Source organism: Leuresthes tenuis, unplaced genomic scaffold (assembly GCF_036924035.1).
Source record: "Leuresthes tenuis unplaced genomic scaffold, fLeuTen1.0.hap1 SCAF_21, whole genome shotgun sequence".
NCBI lineage: Eukaryota > Metazoa > Chordata > Actinopteri > Atheriniformes > Atherinopsidae > Leuresthes > Leuresthes tenuis.
The window spans coordinates 32,621,662-32,645,535 of NW_027325375.1; the positions used below are offsets into that span (position 1 = coordinate 32,621,662).

The 23,874-nt window shown below is 50.9% G+C and overlaps 2 protein-coding genes across 3 annotated transcripts in view; both read left to right on the forward strand.

Moving 5' to 3' along the window:
• The window catches only part of ik (IK cytokine), a 244,856-nt gene that overhangs the window by 48,384 nt on the left and 172,598 nt on the right, over positions 1 to 23,874 (forward strand). The window lies entirely within an intron of this gene.
• chm (CHM Rab escort protein) overlaps positions 2,061 to 23,874 on the forward strand; it is a 34,860-nt gene continuing 13,046 nt past the window's right edge. For both annotated transcript variants that reach the window (XM_072375147.1, XM_072375148.1), the window contains exons 1-10: positions 2,061 to 2,132; positions 4,546 to 4,612; positions 4,899 to 4,971; positions 5,046 to 5,170; positions 9,566 to 9,678; positions 9,782 to 9,825; positions 9,906 to 10,052; positions 10,222 to 10,338; positions 15,588 to 15,699; positions 15,791 to 16,013. In XM_072375147.1, the coding sequence (XP_072231248.1) occupies positions 2,081 to 2,132; positions 4,546 to 4,612; positions 4,899 to 4,971; positions 5,046 to 5,170; positions 9,566 to 9,678; positions 9,782 to 9,825; positions 9,906 to 10,052; positions 10,222 to 10,338; positions 15,588 to 15,699; positions 15,791 to 16,013 (1,073 nt within the window). In that variant the 5' untranslated portion in view covers positions 2,061 to 2,080. The remainder of the gene's footprint in view (positions 2,133 to 4,545; positions 4,613 to 4,898; positions 4,972 to 5,045; positions 5,171 to 9,565; positions 9,679 to 9,781; positions 9,826 to 9,905; positions 10,053 to 10,221; positions 10,339 to 15,587; positions 15,700 to 15,790; positions 16,014 to 23,874) is intronic.

Genomic DNA, 23,874 nt, shown 5'->3' on the forward strand with positions numbered 1-23,874 from the left:
CCACCAGGATTATTGGGATTAAAACTCTTTGGAACATCTGCTGCCAGGCTTCTGACTGAGTCCTCACATGTCCCACCATCAACCCCAGAGTCCACCTGAAGATCCTGGTTTGGACCTTTAGAACTTTTCCATCCATACGACCGCAGCAGGTCCCTGAGGTCATGTGATCAATTCAATTCAGTTTTATTTATATAGCACCAAATTACATCTCAGGGCATTTAAATAATATAGTCCAATTCAAGCCAATTGGAGTTAAATTCATTGTAATCATAATCAAATCCAATTAATTAATTTGAGAAGAATCCAAGTAATTCAAACAGAGCCAATTCAGAAACAATGTTCTAGCTAAAGAAACCAAAAGATTGCACCGAAACTCTTCAGTCAGACTTCCCGTCCTGAGCTGCACGAGGCGACTGTGGAGAGAAAAAACTCCCTTTTAACAGGAAGAAACCTCCATCAGAACCAGAACCAGGACGAAACCTCCATCAGAACCAGAACCAGGAAGAACCCTCCACCAGAACCAGAACCAGGAAGAAACCTCCATCAGAACCAGAACCAGGACGAAACCTCCACCAGAACCAGAACCAGGAAGAAACCTCCACCAGAACCAGAACCAGGAAGAAACCTCCATCAGAACCAGAACCAGGACGAAACCTCCATCAGAACCAGAACCAGGAAGGGTCCATCTGCCTGGACCAGCTGGGGCTGAGAGGACAGGAAAGAGGGGACAACAATCAGCGTAACACCAGGCCAGAGACACCTGCTGAGAGAGAGAAACACAAGTTAATGACAGCGATGATGTCATCTGTACACGGAGGGAGGAGAGGTGCATCATGGGAGCTCCCCCAGCAGGCTGGGCCTATAGCAGCAGAACATGGAGGGAGGAGAGGTGCATCATGGGAGCTCCCCCAGCAGGCTGGGCCTATAGCAGCAGAACTATGGGATGTTTCAGGCTCACCTGAGCCATCCCTAACTATAAGCTTTATCAGAAAGGAAAGTTTCAGCCTGATCTTAAAGGTAGAGAGGGTGTCTGCTTCCTGAAGCCAAACTGGAAGCTGGTTCCACAGAGAGGGGCTGATAACTGAAGGCTCTGCCTCCCATTCTGCTTTTAGGGGCCTGATAACTGAAGGCTCTGCCTCCCATTCTGCTTTTAGGGGCCTGATAACTGAAGGCTCTGTCTCCCATTCTGCTTTTAGGGGCCTGATAACTGAAGGCTCTGCCTCCCATTCTGCTTTTAGGGGCCTGATAACTGAAGGCTCTGCCTCCCATTCTGCTTTTAGGGGCCTGATAACTGAAGGCTCTGCCTCCCATTCTGCTTTTAGGGGCCTGATAACTGAAGGCTCTGCCTCCCATTCTGCTGTTAGGGGCCTGATAACTGAAGGCTCTGCCTCCCATTCTGCTTTTAGGGGCCTGATAACTGAAGGCTCTGCCTCCCATTCTGCTGTTAGGGGCCTGATAACTGAAGGCTCTGCCTCCCATTCTGCTTTTAGGGGCCTGATAACTGAAGGCTCTGCCTCCCATTCTGCTTTTAGGGGCCTGATAACTGAAGGCTCTGCCTCCCATTCTGCTTTTAGGGGCCTGATAACTGAAGGCTCTGCCTCCCATTCTGCTGTTAGGGGCCTGATAACTGAAGGCTCTGCCTCCCATTCTGCTTTTAGGGGCCTGATAACTGAAGGCTCTGCCTCCCATTCTGCTGTTAGGGGCCTGATAACTGAAGGCTCTGCCTCCCATTCTGCTTTTAGGGGGCCTGATAACTGAAGGCTCTGCCTCCCATTCTGCTTTTAGGGGCCTGATAACTGAAGGGTGTCTGCCAGGCCCTGCTGGCTGTGCTTCATAAAGCCCCCCCCCCCCCCCCCCCCCCCCCCCCCCCCAATCTGAACCTCCTCTGAGAGCATTTATTTATTTTAATTATAAAGTGGAACACTCAAAACTGAACCATAAAACCCGGAATCTGGTCAAAGTAAACTTCAAATATTAACTTGGTTATATCCTGATTATCCATCGATCAGTGATTTACAGAAGAGGAAAAAAAAAAAAACAGCCTCTGCTGGTCACGTGACTTCGTTCCACTGCTGACAACATGGCCGCTGAGGACCTGCCGTCTGAATTTGACGTCGTCATTCTGGGCACAGGTACATCCTCAGCTTACTTTTGTCACCTGTTATGATCCGGTTCGTTTGCCTGAATGTGTCAGTTTATCATGTCGGCCCATAACATACCGGAACCCTGGTTTAAACCGGTCCGAACTGGGGCACGAGCTGATATTAGCCTGGGCGTTAGCCAGTGGCTAACAGCCAATGCATTTTCAATGGCAGCGGCTAGCTGCTAACGACCAGATTGGAATCGTGAAGAAGTACGAATAAACATCCGCGTGGAGATTTGATATGAACAAGAAAAACAGTCGAACCCCCCCAGCAGCAAAGCTAACAGCATGCTAACCAGAACTCCATAATGCTAACTGTGGATGAATCAGCTTCGTGCGTGTCTGTGCGCGTGCTGAGAGCAAATAATTTAAATATCTATCTTTTGTTCAGCTATATGTTCCTGATCAGTAATCGATGCTGTCACTAACTGATCAATTCAGTTCTATTTTTAAATCTTCAACAAATGTCATCTCAGGTCACTGAGATACACTCCAATTCAAGCCAATTCATTTGAATGCAGTCAAAGTAAATTTCAAATGAGTCCAATTCAAACAGAGCCAATTAAAATAAGTAGGAGGGAGCTTCAGACAGGATGGAGCCCACAGAAAGTAGAAGGACAGGAATAGTAATATAAATATGTGAGAAAGAGCGGTCCGGATGGAGGGGCCCGGTTCTGATGCTGCAGTATCAGCTAACAGGGTCCGTGTGTTTAGTCCTGGAGAGATGAGATGATGCAGCGGCTCAGAATACTGCGGTGAGGATGGAAGGGGCACCGCAGAACCGGGGATCCTGAGGGTGTCCTTTAGGGAGGCTGAGTGGGTCCTGTGGAATGCTGAGTGGGTCCTGTGGGGATGCTGAGTGGGTCTGTGGGGATGCTGAGTGGGTCCTTTAGGGATGCTGAGTGGGTCCTGTAGGGATGCTGAGTGGGTCCTGTGGGGATGCTGAGTGAGTCCTGTGGGGATGCTGAGTGAGTCTTGTGGGGATGCTGAGTGGGTCCTTTAGGGATGCTGAGTGGGGTCCTGTAGGGATCCTGAGTGGGTCCTGTGGGGAGGCTGAGTGGGTCCTGTGGGGATGCTGAGTGAGTCCTGTGGGGATGCTGAGTGGGTCCTTTAGGGATGCTGAGTGGGTCCTGTGGGGATCCTGAGTGGGTCCTGTGGGGAGGCTGAGTGGGTCCTGTGGGGATGCTGAGTGGGTCCTGTGGGGATCCTGAGTGGGTCCTGTGGGGAGGCTGAGTGGGTCCTGTGGGGATGCTGAGTGGGTCCTGTGGGGATGCTGAGTGAGTCCTGTGGGGATGCTGAGTGGGTCCTGTGGGGATGCCGAGTGGGTCCTTTAGGATGCTGAGTGGGTCCTGTGGGGATGCTGAGTGAGTCCTGTGGGGATGCTGAGTGGGTTCTGTGGGGATGCTGAGTGGGTCCTTTAGGGATGCTGAGTGGGTCCTGTGGGGATGCTGAGTGGGTCCTGTGGGGATGCCGAGTGGGTCCTGTGGGGATGCCGAGTGGGTCCTGTGGGGATGCCGAGTGGGTCCTGTGGGGATGCCGAGTGGGTCCTGTGGGGATGCCGAGTGGGTCCTGTGGGGATGCCGAGTGGGTCCTGTGGGGATGCCGAGTGGGTCCTGTGGGGATGCCGAATGAGTCCTTTGGGGATGCCGAGTGAGTCCTGTGGGGATGCCGAGTGGGTCCTGTGGGGATGCCGAATGAGTCCTTTGGGGATGCCGAGTGGGTCCTGTGGGGATGCCGAGTGGGTCCTGTGGGGATGCCGAGTGGGTCCTGTGGGGATGCCGAGTGGGTCCTGTGGGGATGCCGAGTGGGTCCTGTGGGGATGCCGAGTGGGTCCTGTGGGGATGCCGAGTGGGTCCTGTGGGGATGCCGAGTGGGTCCTGTGGGGATGCCGAGTGGGTCCTGTGGGGATGCCGAGTGGGTCCTGTGGGGATGCCGAGTGGGTCCTGTGGGGATGCCGAATGAGTCCTTTGGGGATGCCGAGTGGGTCCTGTGGGGATGCCGAGTGGGTCCTGTGGGGATGCCGAGTGGGTCCTGTGGGGATGCCGAGTGGGTCCTGTGGGGATTCCGAGTGGGTCCTGTGGGGATGCCGAGTGGGTCCTGTGGGGATGCCGAGTGGGTCCTGTAGGGATGGATCTGTGCCTATCTTGGGTTAGGGTTAGGTTGTTGATTGTCAGCTGGTTCCGGACCGCAGAGCAGGTTCCGGTTGGTCGGGTTCTCCGGTAAAGAACCTGTGAACCTGAACAGGTGTGCAAACTGGGTCGGACCCAAAAGGCGTACTTTCTGGAGGAAGAACTAGTTCCCTGAAGATAAAAGTTCTGGGAACCTTTGTTGAATGAGCGGCGGACCGGCCCTCGTCTTCCTCTCGAGTCTTATTGATCACCGGTTATTGATTGTGTGTTTAGGACTTGCTGAGTCGGTGGTAGCAGCCGCCTGCTCCAGAGTCGGGCAGAGAGTTCTGCACCTGGACAGGTAAGTACTCACCAGTCAGTGATTAGTGTTTATAATCAATACCCGAGTTAAAGACTGAGTCAGATATCATTTACCAATCACAGCTGTGAACTGATCAATATTTTGTAAAAAAAGATCTGTTTGTAGTCGGGCTGGGCACATTAACGCGTTATTTTTGTTATTCTTTTATTGATCACATACCAGGATGGAGTTTAATCAATTGATTAATTATTGTCAATCTCATTAAACCAATGAGCTTTATTGTGGAAGATTTGGCCAGATGACAGCTTCCTGTCTGTGTTTTCAGGAGAAGTTATTATGCAGCGAACTGGGCCAGCTTCACCTTCAACGGGCTGCTCACCTGGATACAGCAGCAACATGTTAGTTTATTGATTATTGATCATCAGCCTGTGTTTGCCCCACAGGTCAGTCAGTTACCTGTGTGTGTTTGTAGGAGGAGTCTCAGCCAGACGAGGCCCACGATTGGTCCAGCCTGTTGGAGCAAGGGGAGGAGCTAATAGACCTGTCCAATTCAGACTTCACCTCCATCACCAACCTGCAGGTGTGCTGCTACACCAGGTAAACTCCACCCCCGATTAGTCTGTGTGCCTCTTTATAGGCATGTTTACCCGTTTATCCAAATGTTTACCCGTTTATACAAATATTTACCCATTTATCCAAATATTTACCCGTTTATCCAAATATTTACCCATTTATCCAAATATTTACCCGTTTATCCAAATATTTACCCGTTTATCCGAATATTTACCCGTTTATCCAAATATTTATCAGTTTATCCAAATATTTACCCATTTATCCAAATATTTACCCGTTTATCCAAATATTTACCCATTTATCCAAATGTTTACCCGTTTATCCAAATATTTACCCATTTATCCAAATGTTTACCCGTTTATCCAAATATTTACCCGTTTATCCGAATATTTACCCATTTATCCAAATATTTACCCGTTTATCCAAATATTTACCCGTTTATCCAAATATTTACCCGTTTATCCGAATATTTACCCGTTTATCCAAATATTTACCCGTTTATCCGAATATTTACCCGTTTATCCAAATATTTACCCGTTTATCCGAATATTTACCCGTTTATCCAAATATTTACCCGTTTATCCAAATATTTACCCGTTTATCCAAATGTTTACCCGTTTATCCAAATATTTACCCGTTTATCCGAATATTTACCCGTTTATCCAAATGTTTACCCGTTTATCCAAATATTTACCTGTTTATCCAAATGTTTGCTTATCCAAATATTTACCCGTTTATCCAAATATTTACCCGTTTATCCAAATATTTGCTTATCCAAATGTTTATCCAAATGTTTACCCGTTTATCCAAATATTTGCTTATCCAAATGTTTACCCGTTTATCCAAATATTTACCTGTTTATCCAAATGTTTGCTTATCCAAATATTTACCCGTTTATCCAAATATTTACCCGTTTATCCGAATATTTACCCGTTTATCCAAATATTTACCCGTTTATCCAAATATTTACCCGTTTATCCAAATATTTACCCGTTTATCCAAATATTTACCTGTTTATCCAAATATTTACCCGTTTATCCAAATATTTACCCGTTTATCCGAATATTTACCCGTTTATCCGAATATTTACCCGTTTATCCGAATATTTATCCGTTTATCCAAATATTTACCCGTTTATCCAAATATTTACCCGTTTATCCGAATATTTACCCGTTTATCCGAATATTTACCCGTTTATCCAAATATTTATCAGTTTATCCAAATATTTACCCGTTTATCCAAATGTTTACCCGTTTATCCAAATATTTACCCGTTTATCCGAATATTTACCCTTTTATCCAAATATTTACCCGTTTATCCGAATATTTACCCATTTATCCAAATGTTTATCCAAATGTTTGCTTATCCAAATATTTACCCGTTTATCCAAATGTTTGCTTATCCAAATATTTACCCGTTTATCCGAATATTTACCCTTTTATCCAAATATTTACCCGTTTATCCGAATATTTACCCATTTATCCAAATGTTTATCCAAATGTTTGCTTATCCAAATATTTACCCGTTTATCCAAATGTTTGTTTATCCAAATGTTTACCTGTTTATCCAAATGTTTACCCGTTTATCCAAATGTTTACCCGTTTATCCAAATGTTTGTTTATCCAAATGTTTACCCGTTTATCCGAATGTTTACCCGTTTATCCGAATGTTTACCCGTTTATCCAAATGTTTATTTATCCAAATATTTACCCGTTTATCCAAATATTTGCTTATCCAAATGTTTATCCAAATGTTTACCCGTTTATCCGAATGTTTACCCGTTTATCCAAATATTTGCTTATCCAAATGTTTACCTGTTTATCCAAATGTTTACCCGTTTATCCGAATGTTTACCCGTTTATCCAAATGTTTATTTATCCAAATATTTACCCGTTTATCCAAATATTTGCTTATCCAAATGTTTATCCAAATGTTTACCCGTTTATCCGAATGTTTACCCGTTTATCCAAATATTTGCTTATCCAAATGTTTACCTGTTTATCCAAATGTTTACCCGTTTATCCGAATGTTTACCCGTTTATCCGAATGTTTGCTTATCCAAATGTTTACCTGTTTATCCAAATGTTTACTTATCCAAATGTTTACCCGTTTATCCGAATGTTTACCCTTTTATCCAAATGTTTACCTGTTTATCCAAATGTTTACCTGTTTATCCAAATGTTTACTTATCCAAATGTTTACCCGTTTATCCGAATGTTTACCCGTTTATCCAAATATTTGCTTATCCAAATGTTTACCTGTTTATCCAAATGTTTACCTGTTTATCCAAATGTTTACCCGTTTATCCGAATGTTTACCCGTTTATCCGAATGTTTACCTGTTTATCCAAATGTTTACCTGTTTATCCAAATGTTTACTTATCCAAATGTTTACCCGTTTATCCGAATGTTTACCCGTTTATCCAAATATTTGCTTATCCAAATGTTTACCTGTTTATCCAAATATTTACCCGTTTATCCAAATGTTTACCCGTTTATCCAAATGTTTACCCGTTTATCCAAATGTTTACTTATCCAAATGTTTACCTGTTTATCCAAATGTTTACCCGTTTATCCAAATATTTACCCATTTATCCGAATGTTTACCCGTTTATCCAAATATTTACCCATTTATCCGAATGTTTACCCGTTTATCCGAATGTTTATTTATCCAAATTTTTACCCGTTTATCCAAATGTTTACCCGTTTATCCGAATGTTTACCCGTTTATCCAAATGTTTACTTATCCAAATGTTTACCTGTTTATCCAAATTTTTACCCGTTTATCCAAATATTTACCCGTTTATCCAAATATTTACCCGTTTATCCGAATATTTACCCGTTTATCCGAATGTTTACCCGTTTATCCGAATGTTTATTTATCCAAATGTTTACCCGTTTATACAAATGTTTACCCATTTATCCAAATGTTTACTCATCCAAATGTTTATCCAAATGTTTACCTGTTTATCCAAATATTTACCCGTTTATCCAAATGTTTACCCGTTTATCCAAATGTTTACCCGTTTATCCAAATGTTTACTTATCCAAATGTTTACCTGTTTATCCAAATGTTTACCCGTTTATCCAAATATTTACCCATTTATCCGAATGTTTACCCGTTTATCCGAATGTTTATTTATCCAAATTTTTACCCGTTTATCCAAATGTTTACCCGTTTATCCGAATGTTTACCCGTTTATCCGAATATTTACCCGTTTATCCGAATGTTTACCCGTTTATCCGAATGTTTATTTATCCAAATATTTACCCGTTTATCCAAATATTTACCCATTTATCCAAATGTTTACCCATTTATCCAAATGTTTACCCATTTATCCGAATGTTTACCCGTTTATCCAAATATTTACCCGTTTATCCGAATATTTACCCGTTTATCCGAATGTTTACCCGTTTATCCGAATGTTTATTTATCCAAATGTTTACCCGTTTATACAAATGTTTACTTATCGAATGTTTACCCGTTTATCCGAATGTTTATTTATCCAAATATTTACCCGTTTATCCAAATATTTACTCATTTATCCGAATGTTTACCCATTTATCCGAATGTTTACCCGTTTATCCGAATGTTTACCCGTTTATCCAAATATTTACCCATTTATCCGAATGTTTACCCGTTTATCCGAATGTTTATTTATCCAAATATTTACCCGTTTATCCAAATATTTACCCATTTATCCGAATGTTTACCCATTTATCCGAATGTTTACCCGTTTATCCGAATGTTTACCCGTTTATCCAAATATTTACCCATTTATCCGAATGTTTACCCGTTTATCCGAATGTTTATTTATCCAAATGTTTACCCGTTTATACAAATGTTTACTTATCGAATGTTTACCCGTTTATCCAAATGTTTATTTATCCAAATGTTTACCCGTTTATCCGAATGTTTATCCAAATGTTTACTCATCCAAATGTTTACCCGTTTATCCAAATATTTACCCGTTTATCCGAATATTTACCCGTTTATCCGAATATTTACCCGTTTATCCGAATATTTACCCGTTTATCCGAATATTTACCCGTTTATCCAAATATTTACCCGTTTATCCAAATATTTACCCGTTTATCCGAATATTTACCCGTTTATCCAAATATTTATCCGTTTATCCAAATATTTACCCGTTTATCCAAATGTTTACCCGTTTATCCAAATATTTACCCGTTTATCCAAATGTTTATTTATCCAAATGTTTACTTATCGAAAGTTTACCCGTTTATCCAAATATTTACCCGTTTATCCAAATGTTTACTTATCCAAATGTTTACCCGTTTATCCGATTTCTACCTTTACACTACATTGATATAATGATACAGTGAAGCTGAGTAAACTTTAGATTTGAGCAGTAGATATGACAAAGTTATTGATCACATTCTCAATATTTCTTCTCAGTGAGGAAGATGAGGAGGAGGAAGCTCATGATGCTGATCCTCCAAACACCACAGAAGAGGAGAGGGCAGCTGATGAAGATGGTGTTAAAGAGTCCTCAGAGACAGAATCTGCCGGTTAGAATCTGATAAATATTGAAAACATGTTGTTTGGTCACTCAAATGATCAATAATGAGTTTTATTGAAGAGGATGAAGTCACGTAAACATGTTTGCTGCAGATTTGAAGGAGGAGGAAGCAAAAGCTGGAGAGGAAGAGGAACAGGTGAGGAAGAGCAGGTCGTTACAACATGATGTATTTAGCAGGTCTGACATCAGACAGTATTTACTCTCGTCCAATCACAGCCTGTCCAGACACAGGGGGAGGAGCCTGAGGCTGACAAGCCACACCCCACAGCAGCTCCAAACCAATCAGAGTCAAGCAGGAAGAAGATCAGCTATGCTCAGCTGGTGAAGGAAGGACGCAGGTTCAACATCGATCTGGTCTCCAAGGTAACAGTCCCTGTGATATCATACAAGGTCAGAGATGCATCATCATCACAACAATGTGATGTCATAGCATGTAAAACACAGCAAAAAACACAACAGAACGACACGTGTAACTTCCTGGTGCTTATAAGATGATGTCATGATGATGTAACAACCAGCTCCTCTTCCTCAGCTCATGTTCTCTCGTGGCTCATTGGTCGATCTGCTCATCAAATCAAACGTCAGTCGCTACGCAGAGTTCAAGAACGTCAGCAGGATACTCACTTGTCGCCATGGCAACGTGGAACAGGTGAATACAATAGGTCTGCCTCTCACCTGTCGGCCTCTCACCTGTCGGCCCCTCACCCGTCTGCCTCTCACCCGTCTGCCTCTCACCCGTTGGCCCCTCACCTGTCTGCCTGTCACCTGTCTGCCTCTCACCTGTCTGCCTCTCACCTGTCGGCCTCTCACCTGTTGGCCCCTCACCTGTCTGCCTGTCACCTGTCGGCCCCTCACCTGTCGGCCTCTCACCTGTCTGCCCCTCACCTGTCTGCCTTTCACCCGTCTGCCTCTCACCCGTCTGCCCCTCACCTGTCTGCCTCTCACCCGTTGGCCCCTCACCTGTCTGCCTGTCACCTGTCTGCCTCTCACCTGTCGGCCTCTCACCTGCCTGCCTCTCGCCTGTCTGCCCCTCGCCTGTCTGCCTCTCACCTGTCTGCCCCTCGCCTGTCTGCCTCTCACCTGTCGGCCCCTCACCTGTCTGCCTGTCACCTGCCTGCCTCTCACCTGTCTGCCCCTCACCTGTCTGCCCCTCACCTGTCGGCCTCTCACCTGTCTGCCCCTCACCTGTCTGCCCCTCACCTGTCTGCCCCTCACCTGTCTGCCTCTCACCTGTCGGCCTCTCACCTGTCTGCCTCTCACCTGTCTGCCTGTCACCTGCCTGCCTCTCACCTGTCTGCCTCTCACCTGTTGGCCCCTCACCTGTCTGCCTGTCACCTGCCTGCCTCTCACCTGTCTGCCCCTCACCTGTCTGCCCCTCACCTGTCGGCCTCTCACCTGTCTGCCCCTCACCTGTCTGCCCCTCACCTGTCTGCCCCTCACCTGTCGGCCTCTCACCTGTCTGCCTCTCACCTGCCTGCCTCTCACCTGCCTGCCTCTCACCTGCCTGCCTCTCGCCTGCCTGCCCCTCGCCTGTCTGCCCCTCACCTGTCTGCCTCTCACCTGTTTGTTCCTCACCTGTCGGCCTCTCACCTGTCGGCCTCTCACCTGTCGGCCTCTCACCTGTCTGCCTCTCACCTGTCTGCCCCTCACCTGTCGGCCCCTCACCTGTCGGCCTCTCACCTGTTTGTTCCTCACCTGTCTGCCCCTCACCTGTCTGCCCCTCACCTGTCTGCCCCTCACCTGTCTGCCCCTCACCTGTCGGCCTCTCACCTGTTTGTTCCTCACCTGCCTGCCTCTCACCTGTCTGCCCCTCACCTGTCTGCCCCTCACCTGTCTGCCCCTCACCCGTCTGCCTCTCACCCGTTGGCCCCTCACCTGTCTGCCCCTCACCTGTCGGCCCCTCACCTGTCGGCCTCTCACCTGTCTGCTCCTCACCTGTCTGCCTCTCACCTGTCTGCCTCTCACCTGTCTGCCCCTCACCTGTCTGCCCCTCACCTGTCGGCCCCTCACCTGTCGGCCCCTCACCTGTCGGCCTCTCACCTGTCGGCCTCTCACCTGTCTGCCTCTCACCTGTCTGCCTCTCACCTGTCTGCCTCTCACCTGTCGGCCTCTCACCTGTCGGCCTCTCACCTGTCGGCCCCTCACCTGTCTGCCCCTCACCTGTCTGCCCCTCACCTGTCGGCCTCTCACCTGTTTGTTCCTCACCTGTCGGCCCCTCACCTGTCTGCCCCTCACCTGTCTGCCTCTCACCTGTCTGCCTCTCACCTGTCTGCCCCTCACCTGTCGGCCTCTCACCTGTCGGCCTCTCACCTGTTTGTTCCTCACCTGTCTGCCCCTCACCTGTCTGCCTCTCACCTGTCGGCCTCTCACCTGTCTTTCTCTCACCTGCCTGCCTCTCACCTGTCTTTCTCTCACCTGCCTGCCTCTCACCTGTCTGCCCCTCACCTGTCGGCCTCTCACCTGTCTGCCCCTCACCTGTCGGCCTCTCACCTGTCGGCCTCTCACCTGTCTGCCCCTCACCTGTCTGCCCCTCACCTGTCGGCCTCTCACCTGTCGGCCTCTCACCTGTTTGTTCCTCACCTGTCGGCCCCTCACCTGTCTGCCCCTCACCTGTCGGCCTCTCACCTGTCTTTCTCTCACCTGCCTGCCTCTCACCTGTCTTTCTCTCACCTGCCTGCCTCTCACCTGTCTGCCCCTCACCTGTCGGCCTCTCACCTGTCTGCCCCTCACCTGTCGGCCTCTCACCTGTCGGCCTCTCACCTGTCTGCCCCTCACCTGTCGGCCTCTCACCTGTCTGCCCCTCACCTGTCGGCCTCTCACCTGTCGGCCTCTCACCTGTTTGTTCCTCACCTGTCGGCCTCTCACCTGTTTGTTCCTCACCTGTCTGCCCCTCACCTGTCTGCCCCTCACCTGTCTGCCCCTCACCTGTCTGCCCCTCACCTGTCGGCCTCTCACCTGTCGGCCTCTCACCTGTCGGCCTCTCACCTGTTTGTTCCTCACCTGCCTGCCTCTCACCTGTCTGCCCCTCACCTGTCTGCCCCTCACCTGTCTGCCCCTCACCCGTCTGCCTCTCACCCGTTGGCCCCTCACCTGTCTGCCCCTCACCTGTCGGCCCCTCACCTGTCGGCCCCTCACCTGTCGGCCTCTCACCTGTCTGCTCCTCACCTGTCTGCCTCTCACCTGTCTGCCTCTCACCTGTCTGCCCCTCACCTGTCTGCCCCTCACCTGTCGGCCCCTCACCTGTCGGCCCCTCACCTGTCGGCCTCTCACCTGTCGGCCTCTCACCTGTCTGCCTCTCACCTGTCGGCCTCTCACCTGTCGGCCTCTCACCTGTCGGCCTCTCACCTGTCTGCCCCTCACCTGTCTGCCCCTCACCTGTCTGCCCCTCACCTGTCGGCCTCTCACCTGTTTGTTCCTCACCTGTCGGCCCCTCACCTGTCTGCCCCTCACCTGTCTGCCTCTCACCTGTCTGCCTCTCACCTGTCTGCCCCTCACCTGTCGGCCTCTCACCTGTCGGCCTCTCACCTGTTTGTTCCTCACCTGTCTGCCCCTCACCTGTCTGCCTCTCACCTGTCGGCCTCTCACCTGTCTTTCTCTCACCTGCCTGCCTCTCACCTGTCTTTCTCTCACCTGCCTGCCTCTCACCTGTCTGCCCCTCACCTGTCGGCCTCTCACCTGTCTGCCCCTCACCTGTCGGCCTCTCACCTGTCTGCCCCTCACCTGTCGGCCTCTCACCTGTCTGCCCCTCACCTGTCGGCCTCTCACCTGTCGGCCTCTCACCTGTTTGTTCCTCACCTGTCGGCCCCTCACCTGTCTGCCCCTCACCTGTCGGCCTCTCACCTGTCTTTCTCTCACCTGCCTGCCTCTCACCTGTCTTTCTCTCACCTGCCTGCCTCTCACCTGTCTGCCCCTCACCTGTCGGCCTCTCACCTGTCTGCCCCTCACCTGTCTTTCTCTCACCTGCCTGCCTCTCCCTCACCTGTCGGCCTCTCACCTGTCTGCCCCTCACCTGTCGGCCCCTCACCTGTCTGCCCCTCACCTGTCGGCCTCTCACCTGTCTTTCTCTCACCTGCCTGCCTCTCACCTGTCTTTCTCTCACCTGCCTGCCTCTCACCTGTCTGCCCCTCACCTGTCGGCCTCTCACCTGTCTGCCCCTCACCTGTCTTTCTCTCACCTGCCTGCCTCTCACCTGTCGGCCTCTCACCTGTCGGCCTCTCACCTGTCTGCCTCTCACCTTTGTTCCTCACCTGTCTGCCCCTCACCTGTCTGCCTTTCACCCGTCTGCCTCTCACCTGTCGGCCTCTCACCTGTCTGCCTCTCACCTTTGTTCCTCACCTGTCTGCCCCTCACTTGTCGGCCTCTCACCTGTTTGTTCCTCACCTGTCGGCCTCTCACCTGTCGGCCCCTCACCTGTCGGCCTCTCACCTGTCGGCCCCTCACCTGTCGGCCTCTCACCTGTCTGCCCCTCACCTGTCGGCCTCTCACCTTTGTGCCCCTCACCTGTCTGCCTCTCACCTGTCTGCCCCTCACCTGTCTGCCTCTCACCTGTCTGCCCCTCACCTGTCGGCCTCTCACCTGTCTGCCCCTCACCTGTCGGCCTCTCACCTGTCTGCCTCTCACCTTTGTTCCTCACCTGTCTGCCCCTCACTTGTCGGCCTCTCACCTGTTTGTTCCTCACCTGTCGGCCTCTCACCTTTGTGCCCCTCACCTGTCTGCTTCTCACCTGTCTGCCCCTCACCTGTCTGCCTCTCACCTGTCGGCCTCTCACCTGTCTGCCCCTCACCTGTCGGCCTCTCACCTGTCTGCCTCTCACCTTTGTTCCTCACCTGTCTGCCCCTCACTTGTCGGCCTCTCACCTGTTTGTTCCTCACCTGTCGGCCTCTCACCTGTCGGCCCCTCACCTGTCGGCCTCTCACCTGTCTGCCTCTCACCTTTGTTCCTCACCTGTCTGCCCCTCACTTGTCGGCCTCTCACCTGTTTGTTCCTCACCTGTCGGCCTCTCACCTGTCGGCCCCTCACCTGTCGGCCTCTCACCTGTCGGCCCCTCACCTGTCGGCCTCTCACCTGTCTGCCCCTCACCTGTCGGCCTCTCACCTTTGTGCCCCTCACCTGTCTGCTTCTCACCTGTCTGCCCCTCACCTGTCTGCCTCTCACCTGTCTGCCTCTCACCTGTCTGCCCCTCACCTGTCTGCCCCTCACCTGTCTGCCCCTCACCTGTCGGCCTCTCACCTGTCTGCCCCTCACCTGTCGGCCTCTCACCTGTCGGCCCCTCACCTGTCGGCCCCTCACCTGTCGGCCTCTCACCTGTCGGCCTCTCACCTTTGTTTCCCTCACCTGTCTGCCTCTCACCTGTCGGCCTCTCACCTGTCTGCCCCTCACCTGTCGGCCTCTCACCTTTGTGCCCCTCACCTGTCTGCCTCTCACCTGTCTGCCCCTCACCTGTCTGCCTCTCACCTGTCTGCCCCTCACCTGTCGGCCTCTCACCTGTCTGCCTCTCACCTTTGTTCCTCACCTGTCTGCCCCTCACCTGTCTGCCTTTCACCCGTCTGCCTCTCACCTGTCGGCCTCTCACCTGTCTGCCTCTCACCTTTGTTCCTCACCTGTCTGCCTCTCACCTTTGTGCCCCTCACCTGTCTGCCTCTCACCTGTCTGCCCCTCACCTGTCTGCCTCTCACCTGTCTGCCTTTCACCCGTCTGCCTCTCACCTGTCGGCCTCTCACCTGTCTGCCTCTCACCTGTCTGCCTTTCACCCGTCTGCCTCTCACCTGTCGGCCTCTCACCTGTCTGCCTCTCACCTTTGTTCCTCACCTGTCTGCCTCTCACCTGTCTGCCTCTCACCTGTCGGCCTCTCACCTGTCGGCCTCTCACCTGTCGGCCTCTCACCTGTCGGCCCCTCAGGTGCCGTGCAGCAGAGCTGATGTGTTTGCGAGTCGTCAGCTGTCTGTAGTTGAAAAGAGGAAATTGATGCGTTTCCTGACTTCCTGTATGGAAGAAAAGGAGGAGCAGCAAGGTGAGACTCACCTGTCCACCTGCCGACATCATCATGACGTGTTTTACGGAAAACGAGGCGTTGTGGGTAAAGTCTCCCGACTTCCTTCCAGATTACGACGGTCGGCCATATTTGGAGTATCTGCGTGAGCAGCAGCTTGGCGACAACTTGCAGCACTTCCTGATACATTCTATCGCCATGGTAACGGAAGACACACCCACTGAGGTCGGGCTGGCCTCCACGCGTCACTTCTTGCGCTGCTTGGGTCGCTATGGCAACACTCCCTTCCTCTTTCCTGTGTATGGCCTTGGAGAAATTCCCCAGTGTTTCTGCAGGTAAGAACCGGCACCAGAAAAGTCTTTTAAAATAAAACTCTTCACTTGAAGCGTTGAGTCTGAGGTGAGTCTCTGAGGTGAGTCTGGGGTGAGTCTGGAGTGAGTCTGAGGTGAATCTGAGGTGAGTCTGGAGGTGAGTCTGGAGGTGAGTCTGGAGGTGAGTCTGGAGGTGAGTCTGAGGTGAGTCTGAGGTGAATCTGAGGTGAGTCTGGAGGTGAGTCTGAGGTGAATCTGGAGGTGAGTCTGAGGTGAGTCTGGAGGTGAGTCTGAGGTGAATCTGAGGTGAATCTGAGGTGAGTCTGAGGTGAGTCTGGAGGTGAGTCTGAGGTGAATCTGAGGTGAGTCTGAGGTGAGTCTCTGAGGTGAGTCTGGGGTGAGTCTGGAGTGAGTCTGAGGTGAATCTGAGGTGAGTCTGGAGGTGAGTCTGGAGGTGAGTCTGGAGGTGAGTCTGGAGGTGAGTCTGAGGTGAGTCTGAGGTGAATCTGAGGTGAGTCTGAGGTGAGTCTGGAGGTGAGTCTGAGGTGAATCTGGAGGTGAGTCTGAGGTGAGTCTGGAGGTGAGTCTGAGGTGAATCTGAGGTGAGTCTGAGGTGAGTCTGGGGTGAGTCTGGAGTGAATCTGAGGTGAGTCTGGAGGTGAGTCTGAGGTGAGTCTGAGGTGAGTCTGGAGTGAGTCTGAGGTGAGTCTGAGGTGAGTCTGAGGTGAGTCTGAGGTGAGTCTGGAGGTGAATCTGAGGAGAGTTTGAGGTGAGTCTGAGGTGAGTCTGAGGTGAATCTGAGGTGAGTCTGGAGGTGAGTCTGAGGTGAGTCTGGAGGTGAGTCTGGAGGTGAGTCTGAGGTGAATCTGAGGTGAGTCTGAGGTGAGTCTGGAGGTGAGTCTGAGGTGAATCTGAGGTGAATCTGGAGGTGAGTCTGAGGTGAGTCTGAGGTGAGTCTGAGGTGAGTCTGGAGGTGAGTCTGAGGTGAGTCTGAGGTGAGTCTGAGGTGAGTCTGAGGTGAGTCTGAGGTGAGTCTGGAGGTGAGTCTGGAGGTGAGTCTGGAGGTGAGTCTGGAGTGAGTCTGGAGTGAGTCTGAGGTGAGTCTGGAGTGAGTCTGGGGTGAGTCTGGAGTGAGTCTGGAGTGAGTCTGAGGTGAGTCTCTGAGGTGAGTCTGGGGTGAGTCTGAGGCGAGTCTGAGGCGAGTCTGAGGCGAGTCTGGAGTGAGTCTGAGGTGAGTCTGAGGTGAGTCTGAGGTGAGTCTCTGAGGTGAATCTGAGGTGAGTCTGGAGTGAGTCTGAGGTGAGTCTGGAGTGAGTCTGGAGTGAGTCTGAGGTGAGTCTCTGAGGTGAGTCTGGGGTGAGTCTGAGGCGAGTCTGAGGCGAGTCTGAGGCGAGTCTGGAGTGAGTCTGGAGTGAGTCTGAGGTGAGTCTGAGGTGTCTGAGGTGAGTTTGAGGTGAGTCTGAGGCGAGTCTGAGGTGAATCTGAAGTGAGTCTGGAGTGAGTCTGGAGTGAGTCTGAGGTGAGTTTGAGGTGAATCTGAGGTGAATCTGAAGTGAGTCTGAGGTGAGTCTGAGGTGAGTTTGAGGTGAGTCTGAGGTGAGTCTGGAGTGAGTCTGAGGTGAATCTGAGGTGAGTCTGGAGTGAGTCTGAGGTGAGTCTGGAGTGAGTCTGAGGTGAATCTGAGGTGAGTCTGAGGTGAGTCTGAGGCGAGTCTGAGGCGAATCTGAGGCGAATCTGAGGCGAGTCTGAGGTGAGTCTGAGGTGAGTCTGAGGTGAGTTTGAGGTGTCTGAGGTGAGTTTGAGGTGAGTCTGAGGTGAATCTGGAGTGAGTCTGGAGTGAGTCTGAGGTGAGTTTGAGGTGAATCTGAGGTGAATCTGAAGTGAGTCTGAGGTGAGTCTGAGGTGAGTTTGAGGTGAGTCTGAGGTGAGTCTGGAGTGAGTCTGAGGTGAATCTGAGGTGAGTCTGGAGTGAGTCTGAGGTGAGTCTGGAGTGAGTCTGAGGTGAATCTGAGGTGAGTCTGAGGTGAGTCTGAGGCGAGTCTGAGGCGAATCTGAGGCGAATCTGAGGCGAGTCTGAGGTGAGTCTGAGGTGAGTTTGAGGTGTCTGAGGTGAGTTTGAGGTGAGTCTGAGGTGAATCTGGAGTGAGTCTGGAGTGAGTCTGAGGCGAGTCTGAGGTGAATCTGGAGTGAGTCTGGAGTGAGTCTGAGGTGAGTTTGAGGTGAATCTGAGGTGAATCTGAGGTGAATCTGAAGTGAGTCTGAGGTGAGTCTGAGGTGAGTTTGAGGTGAGTCTGAGGTGAGTCTGGAGTGAGTCTGAGGTGAATCTGAGGTGAGTCTGGAGTGAGTCTGAGGTGAGTCTGGAGTGAGTCTGGAGTGAGTCTGAGGTCAATCTGGAGTGAGTCTGGAGTGAGTCTGAGGTGAGTTTGAGGTGAATCTGAGGCGAGTCTGAGGCGAATTTGAGGTGAATCTGAGGTGAGTCTGAGGTGAGTCTGAGGCGAGTCTGGAGTGAGTCTGGAGTGAGTCTGAGGTGAGTCTGAGGTGAGTCTGAGGTGAGTTTGAGGTGAGTCTGAGGTGAGTCTGGAGTGAGTCTGAGGTGAGTCTGGAGTGAGTCTGAGGTGAGTCTGAGGTGAGTCTGGAGTGAGTCTGGAGTGAGTCTGGAGTGAGTCTGGAGTGAGTCTGGAGTGAGTCTGAGGTGAGTCTGAGGTGAGTCTGGAGTGAGTCTGGAGTGAGTCTGGAGTGAGTCTGAGGTGAGTCTCTGAGGTGAATCTGAGGTGAGTCTGAGGTGAGTCTGGAGTGAGTCTGGAGTGAGTCTGGAGTGAGTCTGAGGCGAGTCTGAGGCGAGTCTGAGGCGAGTCTGAGGCGAGTCTGGAGTGAGTCTGGAGTGAGTCTGAGGTGAGTCTCTGGGGTGAGTCTGAGGTGAGTCTGGAGTGAGTCTGAGGTGAATCTGAGGTGAGTCTGGAGTGAGTCTGAGGTGAGTCTGGAGTGAGTCTGAGGTGAGTCTGGGGTGAGTCTGAGGTGAGTCTGAGGTGAGTCTCTGAGGTGAATCTGAGGTGAGTCTGGAGTGAGTCTGAGGTGAGTCTGGAGTGAGTCTGGGGTGAGTCTGGAGTGAGTCTGAGGTGAGTCTGAGGCGAGTCTGGAGTGAGTCTGAGGTGAGTCTGGAGTGAGTCTGAGGTGAGTCTGGGGTGAGTCTGAGGTGAGTCTGAGGTGAGTCTCTGAGGTGAATCTGAGGTGAGTCTGGAGTGAGTCTGAGGTGAGTCTGGAGTGAGTCTGGGGTGAGTCTGGAGTGAGTCTGAGGTGAGTCTGAGGCGAGTCTGGAGTGAGTCTGGAGTGAGTCTGAGGTGAGTTTGAGGTGAGTCTGAGGTGAATCTGAAGTGAGTCTGGAGTGAGTCTGAGGTGAGTCTCTGAGGTGAGTCTGGAGTGAGTCTGGAGTGAGTCTGGAGTGAGTCTGAGGTGAGTCTGAGGTGAGTCTGAGGCGAGTCTGGAGTGAGTCTGGAGTGAGTCTGGAGTGAGTCTGAGGTGAGTCTGAGGTGAATCTGAAGTGAGTCTGGAGTGAGTCTGAGGTGAGTCTCTGAGGTGAGTCTGGAGTGAGTCTGGAGTGAGTCTGAGGTGAGTCTGAGGCGAGTCTGGAGTGAGTCTGGGGTGAGTCTGAGGTGAATCTGAGGTGAGTCTGAGGTGAGTCTGAGGTGAGTCTGAGGCGAGTCTGAGGCGAATCTGAGGCGAATCTGAGGCGAGTCTGAGGTGAGTCTGAGGTGAGTCTGAGGTGAGTCTGAGGTGAGTCTGAGGTGAGTCTGGAGTGAGTCTGGGGTGAGTCTGAGGTGAGTCTCTGAGGTGAGTCTGGAGTGAGTCTGAGGTGAGTCTGAGGCGAGTCTGAGGTGAGTCTGAGGCGAGTCTGGAGTGAGTCTGGAGTGAGTCTGAGGCGAGTCTGAGGTGAGTCTGAGGCGAGTCTGAGGTGAGTCTGGAGTGAGTCTGGGGTGAGTCTGGAGTGAGTCTGAGGTGAGTCTGAGGCGAGTCTGGAGTGAGTCTGAGGTGAGTTTGAGGTGAGTCTGAGGTGAATCTGAAGTGAGTCTGGAGTGAGTCTGAGGTGAGTCTCTGAGGTGAGTCTCTTAGGTGAGTCTGGAGTGAGTCTGAGGTGAGTCTGAGGCGAGTCTGAGGTGAGTCTGAGGCGAGTCTGGAGTGAGTCTGAGGTGAGTTTGAGGTGAGTCTGAGGTGAATCTGAAGTGAGTCTGGAGTGAGTCTGGGGTGAGTCTGAGGTGAGTCTCTGAGGTGAGTCTGGAGTGAGTCTGAGGTGAGTCTGAGGCGAGTCTGAGGTGAGTCTGAGGCGAGTCTGGAGTGAGTCTGGAGTGAGTCTGAGGCGAGTCTGAGGTGAGTCTGAGGCGAGTCTGAGGTGAGTCTGGAGTGAGTCTGGGGTGAGTCTGGAGTGAGTCTGAGGTGAGTCTGAGGCGAGTCTGGAGTGAGTCTGAGGTGAGTTTGAGGTGAGTCTGAGGTGAATCTGAAGTGAGTCTGGAGTGAGTCTGAGGTGAGTCTCTGAGGTGAGTCTGGAGTGAGTCTGGAGTGAGTCTGGAGTGAGTCTGAGGTGAGTCTGAGGCGAGTCTGGAGTGAGTCTGGAGTGAGTCTGAGGTGAGTTTGAGGTGAGTCTGAGGTGAATCTGAAGTGAGTCTGGAGTGAGTCTGAGGTGAGTTTGAGGTGAGTCTGAGTTGAATCTGAAGTGAGTTTGAGGTGAGTCTGAGGTGAGTCTGAGGTGAGTCTGGAGTGAGTCTGAGGTGAATCTGAGGTGAGTCTGGAGTGAGTCTGAGGTGAGTCTGGAGTGAGTCTGAGGTGAATCTGAGGTGAGTCTGGAGTGAGTCTGAGGTGAGTTTGAGGTGAGTCTGAGGTGAGTCTGAGGTGAGTCTGAGGTGAGTCTGGAGTGAGTTTGAGGTGAGTCTGAGGTGAGTCTGAGGTGAGTCTGAGGTGAGTCTGAGGTGAATCTGAGGTGAGTCTGAGGTGAGTCTGAGGTGAGTCTGAGGTGAGTCTGGAGTGAGTTTGAGGTGAATCTGAGGTGAGTCTGAGGTGAGTCTGAGGTGAGTCTGAGGTGAGTCTGAGGTGAGTCTGAGGTGAGTCTGGAGTGAGTCTGGGGTGAGTCTGAGGTGAGTCTCTGAGGTGAGTCTGGAGTGAGTCTGAGGTGAGTCTGAGGCGAGTCTGAGGTGAGTCTGAGGCGAGTCTGGAGTGAGTCTGAGGCGAGTCTGAGGTGAGTCTGAGGCGAGTCTGGAGTGAGTCTCTGGGGTGAGTCTGAGGTGAGTCTGAGGTGAATCTGAGGCGAGTCTGGAGTGAGTCTCTGAGGTGAGTCTGGAGTGAGTCTGAGGTGAGTTTGAGGTGTCTGAGGTGAGTTTGAGGTGAGTCTGAGGTGAGTCTGAGGTGAGTCTGAGGTGAGTTTGAGGTGAATCTGAGGTGAGTCTGAGGCGAGTCTGAGGTGAGTCTGAGGTGAGTCTGAGGTGAGTTTGAGGTGAGTCTGAGGTGAGTCTGAGGTGAATCTGGAGTGAGTCTGGAGTGAGTCTGAGGTGAGTTTGAGGTGTCTGAGGTGAATCTGGAGTGAGTCTGAGGTGAGTTTGAGGTGATTTTGAGGTGAATCTGAGGTGAGTCTGAGGCGAGTCTGAGGTGAGTCTGAGGTGAGTCTGAGGTGAGTTTGAGGTGAGTCTGAGGTGAGTCGGAGGCGAGTCTGAGGCGAGTCTGAGGCGAGTCTGAGGCGAGTCTGAGGTGAGTCTGAGGCGAGTCTGAGGTGAATCTGAGGTGAGTCTGAGGTGAGTCTGAGGTGAATCTGAGGTGAGTCTGAGGTGAGTCTGAGGTGAGTCTGGAGTGAGTCTCTGAGGTGAGTCTGAGGTGAGTCTGGAGTGAGTCTCTGAGGTGAGTCTGAGGTGAGTCTGGAGTGAGTCTGAGGTGAGTCTGGAGTGAGTCTGGAGTGAGTCTGGAGTGAGTCTGGAGTGAGTCTGAGGTGAGTCTGGAGTGAGTCTGAGGTGAGTCTGGAGTGAGTCTGAGGTGAGTCTCTGAGGTGAGTCTGGAGTGAGTCTGAGGTGAGTCTGAGGTGAGTCTGGGGCGAGTCTGAGGCGAGTCTGAGGCGAGTCTGAGGCGAATCTGAGGCGAGTCTGACGTGAGTCTGAGGTGAGTCTGGAGTGAGTCTGAGGTGAGTTTGAGGCGAGTCTGAGGCGAGTCTGAGGTGAGTCTGAGGCGAGTCTGAGGCGAGTCTGAGGTGAGTCTGAGGTGAGTCTGAGGCGAGTCTGAGGCGAATCTGAGGCGAGTCTGACGTGAGTCTGAGGTGAGTCTGGAGTGAGTCTGAGGTGAGTTTGAGGCGAGTCTGAGGCGAGTCTGAGGTGAGTCTGAGGCGAGTCTGAGGCGAGTCTGAGGTGAGTCTGGGGTGAGTCTGAGGTGAGGTGGGTGCACGAAGCAGTGAGTAACACCTGTTCTGCACCTGGGGGCTCTGCTCTGCAGTACCTGCAGTACTTTATGAGCTCAGGAGGATCAGCTGTCTCATTAGAGGAGAACATGAATATTGATGAGGAGGGTGTCGCTCAGGGCTCAGCTTATGCATATTATATGATCCTCAGCGGATATAGCGGCTCGTGCACACACACACATGCACACTCACTCACACTCAGTCTGGCTGTCATTGGTCCAGGCGACTCCACTGACACGATGCATTCACTAACCTTTCAGTAAGTGAAGCGCTTTCAAAGAACAATATCACAAAGTTTTGAGTTACTTCTCAACAGAGATCATGGGGGGGGGCTTTGTTGAATGAATCTCAGCCTTTATGACTTCAGGCCCTGATCACATGACTTCAGGCCCTAATCACGTGACCTCAGGCCCTGAGGTCATGTGATCAGACTCTGAACTGTTTCCAGCTCAGACTCTGAACTGTGTTTCCAGCTCAGACTCTGAACTGTTTCCAGCTCAGACTCTGAACTGTTTCCAGCTCAGACTCTGAACTGTTTCCAGCTCAGACTCTGAACTGTTTCCAGCTCAGACTCTGAACTGTTTCCAGCTCAGACTCTGAACTGTTTCCAGCTCAGACTCTGAACTGTTTCCAGCTCAGACTCTGAACTGTTTCCAGCTCAGACTCTGAACTGTTTCCAGCTCAGACTCTGAAATGTGTTTCCAGCTCAGACTCTGAAATGTTTCCAGCTCAGACTCTGAACTGTTTCCAGCTCAGACTCTGAACTGTTTCCAGCTCAGACTCTGAACTGTTTCCAGCTCAGACTCTGAACTGTTTCCAGCTCAGACTCTGAACTGTGTTTCCAGCTCAGACTCTGAACTGTTTCCAGCTCAGACTCTGAACTGTGTTTCCAGCTCAGACTCTGAACTGTTTCCAGCTCAGACTCTGAACTGTGTTTCCAGCTCAGACTCTGAACTGTTTCCAGCTCAGACTCTGAACTGTTTCCAGCTCAGACTCTGAACTGTTTCGGTGGGACTGAGCTGCTCTGAACTGTGTTTCCTGATGTTTGGATCTCGCAGCCTCCAACACACTCAAGAAGCGACGAGCATCAAGTGTGCACCTGCGATTGCGCACGTGAACTTTTGAGTCTTTTCAAATGAGAACAAATCAGTCAGAAATCAGTCCTCAGGTACTGATTGGTCCTCCAAAAGTGATCAATACCATGAGATGGGGCTGAAAAGGTCATGTGACAGGTTGATGACTGGGACACACACACCTGATGGCTTTAATTTCTGTGCTCATTACAGCAGGTTCTTTGTTTTCTTTTAATCAAGCATGTGTGTGAATCTTCAAAGAGATGACACACGTGCACGCACACACGTGCGCACACACACGTGCGCACACACAGTAATTACGACATGATGACAGACTGCTGCCTTTTGTGTGTTAACTGGGCATTAAAAGGTCAACACACACACTGGG